This window comes from Sceloporus occidentalis, unplaced genomic scaffold (genome assembly GCF_023333645.1).
Source record: "Sceloporus occidentalis isolate IW3139 unplaced genomic scaffold, rSceOcc1.0.p SCAF_15, whole genome shotgun sequence".
In the NCBI taxonomy this organism is placed as follows: Eukaryota; Metazoa; Chordata; class Lepidosauria; order Squamata; family Phrynosomatidae; genus Sceloporus; species Sceloporus occidentalis.
In genome coordinates, this window is record NW_028316995.1 from 4,271,700 (window position 1) to 4,281,088 (window position 9,389).

Below are 9,389 nucleotides of genomic sequence, written 5' to 3' on the forward strand. Positions count from 1 at the left end.
CCGCAGACCCCCTTAGGAGTCCCCGCGGGTTGTGTTGGAGGGTCTGGTTTCGGAGGGGGGGGGGTTGGTGTAATCGGAGAAGGGCTAGCGAGTTTCGTCCTTGTTTGTGATTGAGGGAGGAACCCGTCGGACCAGTCTGACCTGTGGGAGAAGGCGGGGTAGGAAGCGGCTAAGGTGAGCCCTCCTGAAAGGATTGAAGAGGACACACAGAGAAGACTGCAAGGCGCCGAGGAGAGCCACGGTCACGATGAAGCTCGCCAATGTACTGAGTCTGGGGGTAGCCCTCATGTGCTGCTTCCTCGCCACAAACGCCCAAGCTCCAGGTGAGTGCCTCTCGGGGTGGGATGCGCATTTGTTGTGGCTGCTGCTCGGTAACCCGGTCCTGACTCCGGTCGCCCCGGTTATATTGTATCTAAACCAAGATTCCAGAGAACTTCAGGAAACAATCTTGTATCTGCGAGTTTTTTTTTTTTTTTTTGTTTAAAAATCTGCCTCGCATTCAGCCTCCGTATAGATTATATTTATTTATTATAGTTATATTATTATATTATAGTTTGTATTAGTTTCATGCCCTCGCAAGGAGGCTACCAATGGGGTTACAACACAAGGAGACAGATAATGGGTTAATTGACCCTGAAAGACTGCTTCCCCCCCTTTGCCGTATGAAGCTTGTTGCCCCTGTAGTCGTCTTTTACTGAATGGGGTAAGGGGGTTCTAACCCCCGCAGTGCCTTTTTACTCCATCTTTGAGCCCAGATCATGCTAGAATCTACGTGAAACGTGCCCAAACCCAGTGGCCATAGGAGTCTGAGAAAGGACCTGTCACGGGACGAGGTAACCCGGCCACCTGCCTGAATACATTGGCTGAGGGTGTTGAGAGCTGCATCTCTTGTAGTGTAGAAATGCTCTCGCTGACTCCGTATCCCACACGGGGGCCAATCGATAAGCCAGGCGTTATCATACAGGTGCGGGTTATCGGGAGTTGCACAAGGTCAGGAGTGATTCAGTGAGTAATCAGCGTAACGCTGATACCGGGAGCCTAATCTCCCGTTTATCTAAAGCCCGGGAGATGCGAGCGGCTCTTCTATAAACTTGGTTCGAATGAATAAGGGACCCCGCGGGACAGACTGTACCATTAAGAGTGTGTGGGGGGGGTTAATGCCGTGCGAATTGGTATATCTATTGTCTGCACGTACCGAAATTAAGATTTTTTTGTTGGGGGGGGGGGAGCGTTTGGTTGCTGTTCTCTCCCCAGGTGTTCCTCAGGTTGCAGGTGAGGCGCGGCTCGTATTCAAAATGGCGTCGGGCGGTTCCCGTGAGTGGGCACGGCCGCCATTTTTGCCTCTACCCGTGTGTGGTGCTCCGTGATTGCTCAAAGCGCAGGGCATGTTTCAGGGGCCTTGCAGTCATTTCTGGCCCTACTCACAGTTACCTCTGGCTGAGGATAGTAGGAATTGATAACAAAGCTACCCCTATGTCACTTTAAGTCCCAGTACCACATACAAACCAGAGCTGCTGCTTATGGCTACCTATTGGAAAGGGTTAAATGTGTAACGAACATAAAATACCAAGTTTGGACCCCATGATAATGACTTTGCTACACAAGATGACCCTTCTGTTCCGCTGACCCCAGACAGACAGACAGACGACGGACCCTTTCCCCTAACCCACTAGGGCTCACAAAGTACCGCACAGCTTTTTCTTGAAAATGTTTTCATGGCAGATAAGAATCATTCAGCCTGAAGACACTGGCAGTAATCAGTCCTTGGTCTTGTTTTGGGCGGATCACTGTCCTTAATATTCGTTTAAGTTCCCTTACTGCATTAGCCTCCTCCACTTCTGCTGGGATGCTGTTCCATGTATCTACCACCTTGCCAGTAAAGAAACTTCCCTTTTTTTATTATATAAAAATAAATGTATATATTCCCACGGACTAGCTGGGATATACCCAAAGCAACTGTTCACTTGTTGGCTTGCTAATGCAGATCGATTTATCAATCTAAGTGTGGCATTATTATACGTTAAAGAAACCAATGGGCCAATAAAAACAAGTAAAAAGCACGTTGTGCTGTGTTTTGCGTCAGTCTGGTGCGTTGTATATTTCTGAGTAGTTGGTAAATGAGGCTTGGGTATTAACGGAACCTCCAGCTCTCCCCCCCTTCCTCGTCATGACAAAGACCTTTTGAGGTGACTTTGCACAGAATCTGTACATTTTACTGCAGTGTAATTATCTCCGTGCCACAAGAATTAGGTTTAAAATACAAACCTGTGCAGCTCTGGGCTGTATTTGATCTTCAGATGGCACTAGACCTTAATTAATTGATAGAGGAATAGGTTATCATTGCTTGTCCTTTATTGGGCAGACGGTAAAGGAGCCGGGCCAACATAACATGTAGCTATTTGTCTTTTATAATGGGTATAATTTGACGTACTTTACGCATATGCTTGTATGATCTCGTCTCTGCTCGGTGTACAGCAGACGATTATTTTTTATTTATATAGCGCCAACATTTACGCAGACTACAAGGATTGTAAAAAGCCTGTGAAATAACCCATAGGCAACCGGACACAAACTCCAAACTTTGTATCCCTCTAAATTTAAAAAGTTAGTTTTTATCTTCGGCCTATGAAATCAGTGTTTCTATTGCTTGTCTTTTCCACCTAAGGTGCCTCCGTATAATACAATGTTTTTGGGGAAACTTTTTTTTTTTTTTATGGATTTGAACACCTCTGGCGGTCAGTCGGCTAACCTGTTCACAACAGAGCAGTTGTATAGCATCTGAGAATTCTACGAGGCTTCTTGCGTTGGCTATGTGTATCATACTGCTACATGCACATAGTCTTACATGATTGTGTGTGATGTTTTGTTTATTTTTGTATTTTAACTGGTATTTTTCTCCTAGGTTGCAAGTGTATGTCACACAATCAAGGCAAATGTGATGCATCTGGAGGTACAACTGCTACTGACTGCAAATGCACGCTTCCAATAGGTGCCGAAAACATTAACGTGGACTGCACCAAATGTAAGCTGCCGTCACCACTTTATATGTTTGCTCAGTGTCTCCTGAATGACAAATTGCTTTAACTTACCAAATGTGCATTTTTAGTGATTCCAAAATGCTTGCTAATGAAGAGAGAAAGTCTTGGGACAAAGGCAGGCCGGCGACCAAGACCAGAAGGTGCACTTATTGACAATGATGGCTTGTACAACCCAGAGTGCGATGCCAATGGCGTGTTCAAGGCCAGGCAGTGCAATTATACCAGCACTTGCTGGTGTGTGAACTCTGCCGGTGTAAGAAGAACCGACAAAGGGGACGAGAACTTTAAATGCACAGAGCTGGTCAGAACTTAGTGAGTATTTTTTTTATTTTTTTTTTTATATATAAATATATGTAACTGGGACTTCTGCAATGATCAATAAACCCTGAATCTTTCTTACAGTTGGGTGATTGTACAAATGAAACGGATTACCGCAGATGTGAAAGACAACGACTTGAAAGCGTAAGTATGCTTACATGGCCTTTTCATTTATGGCAATTTTTTTTTCCATTAAAATCGTCTGATTTATTTACTTCCCCATTCTAACACTTTTTTTTTTTTTTTTGTTCTTTGGCAGGGCTTTAATTAACCTAATTACAAGTAGATACAAACTGCCTGCAAAATACATCTCTAATATCGAGGTAATCGACATTTTATACAAATGAAATGTATAGATGTATGTGTGGAACATAATTGAATTTTCATATCAATGAAACGGATAGAATTCTCCCTCATATAAATGTGTATTAAATACAATACAGTAAAACAGTTGCTGTCACCAAAACTTGTCTAGCTTTGCATGTATGGATATTAAAATATTTTTTCTTCTCTTCCTATATACAGTTTGAAGATCCCCTCGTCTTTGTGGACTTGAAACAAAATTCTTCTGAGAAGGTGCCGGGTGAAGTGGACATAGCAGATGTTGGCTACTACATGGAGAAAGATGTAAGTAACACATTTGTTGCATAATCTTTTAAGATGTAACTGTACTCTGCAGTGCATCAACTTGCTAGAAGTCTTCATTTTCATTTACATGGTGAGTGCAGCAATCTCTTGCCTTCCAAAGATCCAGCTGCTTAAATGTATTCCTTTAGTAAAGGAATTTGTAAGTAGCGGATTAAATTATTTTCAACCATGAGTGAGTGTTATCTGTTTGCTACAGCATTGCATGTCAAACATCTTTGTTTCTTGCATAACTACCTTTATACTCGCTATTCAGCCATACATGCGTTCACGTGTAATATTTTTTTTTCTTTTTCTCTTCTCAGTTAAAGGGAGACCCCATCATTCATGCAGATGAGAAATTTGCAGTTGTTGTTGATGGCAAAAATGTTGTTCTTCAGGAGCCTTTAATCCTTTACATTGATGAGAAGCCACACGAAATTTCCATGAAACGTTTAACTGCTGGTGTCATAGCTGTGATTGTGGTGGTTGTATTGGCCATTATTGCTGGGATAGTTGTACTGGTGAGTGTAAAACAATTTTTTCCCCATTTTTTAATTTGACAGGGTAAACAAAGTATGTGTTTGTCCTAGGGGCAGGCTGGCACCTTCTTTAGGGAGCAGGGGGACAGGGAAATCCCCTTCGGCCCCCTATATATGCATTGGCACACATGTATACGCTCCCACATATACATTCATGCTTACACTCTTACACATGCATACATGATTATATATATATATATGTATGTATATATATATATATATGTATGTGTATATATATATATATATATATATATATATATATATATATATATATATATATATATATATTATAATCCTTTTGCCTCACTCGCAGTTTTCTTACTGGCCCTTGCTTTTACGGGTGGGGATAACATATCTCTCTTAGTGAACCGGCTGAGGTCCTGTCACTGCCTCCTTCTTACCCAGTGTCTGTTCTTTGTACGTACTTGGCTATAATGTGCAGGGAAGGTATATTCTGGTAACTTCCCTGTATAACTATTTACTGATCAGACATGAACAAAAGTACTACATGGTATTTCCCAGATTGTCAATATTTTTTTGGTTCCTGTTGAAGATGTGGAATTAAAGGAGAGTGATCAGTTTAAACCTAGGTTTTATTGAGTTGAGAAGTGGGATTTAGGTGAACCAGGCAACGGCGTCTGTGGCCTTACACCTCCCAAACTGTTAATGCTAATTGATACTTAGAATTCATATAGAAAAAGTGCAGATCAAAATCTCAGAATGAATAGTGATCCACTTTTTTCATCCTTCCACAGGTTCTTACAAGAAGAAAGAAGGGACGATATGAAAAGGCTGAGGTAAACATCTGAGCTGTGTTATGTATGTTTCCCCCCCCCCCTCTTGTGATAGTGGTATACTAATCTTATTTCTCTCTGCAGATGAAAGAAATGAATGAAATGCAGAGGGAGCTGACATCCTAGGAAAGTGCTAAGGGTCTGCATCATCCGAACATGCCGGGGGGGGGGTTCACTGTGACGAGAGGAATTTTGAATTCTAACCACCACCTCCATATTGTGATAATAGGTTGCAATGGATTTGCACCAAGTTGTATATATTATTGGAACTCCACTTTGATATATTTTTTTTTAACTGGTAAGATATTCCATGTCTGGCACATCGCCTTCTGCCCAGCACATTGTAACACAAGGTCATGTTATATTAATTTGGGGATTCTGTTTTTATGGCATGTGTGTCAGTGGTGTTCAAATTGGCATATAAAGATTGTTGGCTAATAAAGATGTTTTTATTGATCTGTATATATTCTGTATTAAGTTTTTTTTTTTTGTTTGTTTTTTTTTTCTTTTTTATTGTCAACATTGAAACAAATAAAGGTTTAACTACCAGTAGCTTGTGTGCTGTAACTTCTATGGAATATACATTGGCAGCCCCACGCAATTACTGGCTGTGAGATTTGACAGGCTCAAAGTATAGTACATAGACAGGTATTCAACTTCTTATTTAGTAGAAGTAGGGAAACCTGGTTAAAAAATTCACAAGTCAGACTTGTTCCCCAGGTAGCATCTCTTTCAAAGTTTATTTTCAATACCAGTTGTGTAGGATGACTTTGGTGTTTAAACCTTTTTTTTTCCTCTGTTTTTGGACATCTATAGTGTAGAAACTAATCTGTTTTATACCTTCTCATTTCTTTGGATAGGTTTCCTTCATATTCATTATCTACTCTTTTTTTAATGCTTTCTAAATACCCCTTTTAAGGGGTCTATCTTGTTCTCAAATCATCTCACGTGTATTAGGGCTAAAAAAAAAAAAAACCACACACACACCATAGATGGGTGTTGCCTCAAACAAATCCTAACCACCTCACCACTACTTAGATCACCAGAAATTGCCAATTTCACTAGACTTGTGCATTCGTCTTCGGGCGAACATGAAAACGAGCACGAAGAGGCCGTTTTTTTGTTCGTTCCGAAGGAACGTAGAACAGAATACAGTGCCGGCAAACCGTAGGCGAAGACGAAGACTCACAATCACGAAGAATCGAAGATTCTTCGTGATCGTCTTCGTTTTTGCCGCGCAACCGCCAACATTTCAAACAGGAGTGAGCTGATCCTCGTCTGTCCAATCAGCTCACTCTTGTGACGTAACGCTAAGGGTCTCGTCCAATGCCTGTGCTGCTGTTTTTTGAATTCTGAAGGCGCCTTTATAAGACCAGAGCTTGCCTGAGAGATCCATTCATTTTTCGCTGTGACTGCTTTGGCAACACTGCTGTGCTGCATCCGAGCGTTACAGAGAGAGATTGTTCTGTTCTGTGTGAGACTGGTAAGCCTTAGCCTGCCATTTCTCACTGTGTACTTCATCCTCACTTCAGTGCTACTTAATTAATATATTTAATAATAATAATTTGATTAATTTAATTTTTTTAAAATTAATTTGTCATCAACTTTAGTGTAAGTGCTGTTGAGTTGACAGTGCACCCAGTGCCTCAGTGGCACTGGGGTGCCCTTGCCCTGGGCTGGCACTAGTGCCTATTGCCTGTCCTGCTTAAATAAATTAAATAATTTATAAATTACAATTTAATAGAATCTATAATTTAATAGTTCATTATAATATATATATATATATATATATATATATATATATATTTGTCAGTCATATATATATATACTATAGTATACTAGTGTAGTGTACTGTAGACATTCATCTACTAGTGTCTAATTTAAAATCAGTAATATTAATTAATATAATTAATAATTGAATTCATTATAAAATTATATATATATTTGTCAGTTATAGTTAGTAATAGTATACTAGTGTAGAGTGTACTGTAGACATTCAGAACATCTACTAGTGTCTAATCTAAAATCAGTAATATCAATAATTCTCTAATTCTTTCTTATCTTAATAGTTAATTAAATTAGCTATAAATAAAAGTAATAATATTAATTAATTACTACTAGCGTATAGTTCAGCTAATCTTATTAGTACTGGTGCTGCAGCTCTATAGTTTGTGCTTTGTTTTAGCAACAGTAAGAGACCAAGTAAATTTTTCTTAATTAATCTTTCATTTTATTTCATTTGTTTTGCTCACCTCAGTCCATCAGTGAAGTGAACTTGTTGGGCTAGTGAGTGCAGCCGCATAAGTGCTGTGTTTTTTTTTGATCAGCAAGCAGTGACGTTAACTGTTTTGCAAAGATTTTCTCATTTATTTTACATTTTATTTCAATTTTATTAAAAGTACCCTTAGTGTTTTGCTCACCTCAGTCCATCAGTGAAGTGAACTTGTTGGGCTAGTGAGTGCAGCAAGCAGTGAAGATAACTGTTTTGCTGTGACATTTTATTTTATTTCTAATTCTTTTCAAGAAAAATTGACTGTGACGAGCTGTACTAAGCAAAGCTTCAAGCTACTAGCTGTAGTACTAAAATAATTCTAATCTTCTTTAATCTTAATCTATAATATATTATAAATAATAATATTCTAATTCATAATCTATATATAATATAAGTAATTCTAATTCTAAATTCTAATTCATAATCTATATTCTTCTATCTATAATACATAATATATAAGTAAATTAGTTCTAATCTATTAATATTATATAACTTAATATTAATAAATCATATACTGAATCTGATTTAACCTCACTTTAGCTTAGTGGGTTTGAGAGCGTCTGCCTAGAGGTAGACTTATAGTAAGGAAATATAGCTTTAGGCTAGCATAGTGGTAGGCTAAGCTCTTAGGCCCGTGTAAATTCAAATTAAAAATAAAATACTGCTAGTTATTAAATAGTTAATCTTGAGTTAATAATTTCAATAACTTTAGGATTTTGGCAGATTGCACACAGCACAGTGCAGTAGTGCATAGTTTTACTTTTTAAGCAGTAGCACTGAAGAGAACTTCCTCTAATTTTTTTGTCTTTAATTCGTTTTTCCTTTTTTTATTTTTATTTTTTTATTTTTTTTTTTATAGTTTTTTAAACACTACACTACACTACACTACACTACACTACACTACACACACAACACAAAATTTGAAATGGATCCTCCTTTTGGGACTAAGGAGGGACAAGCTCCATCTACCACCACCACCACCACCACCAGCACCACCACCAGCTCTAAGATGCAGCCTTTGCGTCAGTCTAGTCGGCCAAGTAGGCCAAGCTCTCGCTTATCATTGTGGGAAGCATTGCTTGAAGGATCATCAAGTAAAGGAAAGGCACCAAAAGCAGGCAGTAGTAGTGCGGCTAGGCCCACAAGCTCTATGGTTTTTTACGGAAAGCCTAAAGCACCAGAAGCACGTTCAAAGTTAAAGGGTAGCACAAGTAGTACCAGCCCAGTGACTAAAAAGAAGTGCCTTTTGCCCCAAGCAGCATCTTCCCCATCCACCAGCAGCATGCAAGGTACCAAGCAGAGCCAAATTAGCAGCAAGACTCAGAGGGGTCCCAAACCAAAGCGATCTCATTCCTTTGTAGGGAAAACCACCACCACCACCACCCCCGCCTCTACCACCACTAGTGCTGCGCCTACTGTTCCCACTGGTACCGCCACACCATGTCCTCCTAGTACCTCTAGCAAGCCACCAAGTCCTTACAAAATTTTTGTAAAGACAGTTAGAGAGAGGGCTACACATAGTGGAACTCCACCTAGCGAGGTAGCAGAGGAGCCTGAGACTGAGAGGCCAAGTGCAGAGTCTATTCTTCCTGCTCGCACTACTACTAGTCACGAGTCTCACGACGATATCAGTCTTAGCTCCAGCCTAGCAGGAATTCCATTCGATCTGGCTAATGAAGAGCTAGACTATGAGCCAGAGGAAGTAGAGGAGATGAGTGGTCAGGAATCAGATTCCTCAGGGAGCAGTGTCCAAATGACTAGTGCACAATTTTCCCCTGAGCCTCCACCTTCTCCGCTACGA

At 39.9% G+C, this 9,389-nt stretch overlaps 1 protein-coding gene across 1 annotated transcript; it reads left to right on the forward strand.

The window, feature by feature from the left end:
• The first annotated feature begins 247 nt into the window (after positions 1–247).
• LOC149303164 (epithelial cell adhesion molecule-like) lies at positions 248–5,442 on the forward strand. Its single transcript, XM_089481604.1, has 9 exons — positions 248–323; positions 2,903–3,022; positions 3,107–3,350; positions 3,441–3,500; positions 3,616–3,679; positions 3,882–3,983; positions 4,307–4,504; positions 5,278–5,319; positions 5,401–5,442. The coding sequence occupies exons 1-9, from the start codon at positions 248–250 to the stop codon at positions 5,440–5,442; spliced, it is 948 nt and encodes a 315-aa protein (XP_089337730.1).
• Positions 5,443–9,389: the final 3,947 nt, after the last annotated feature.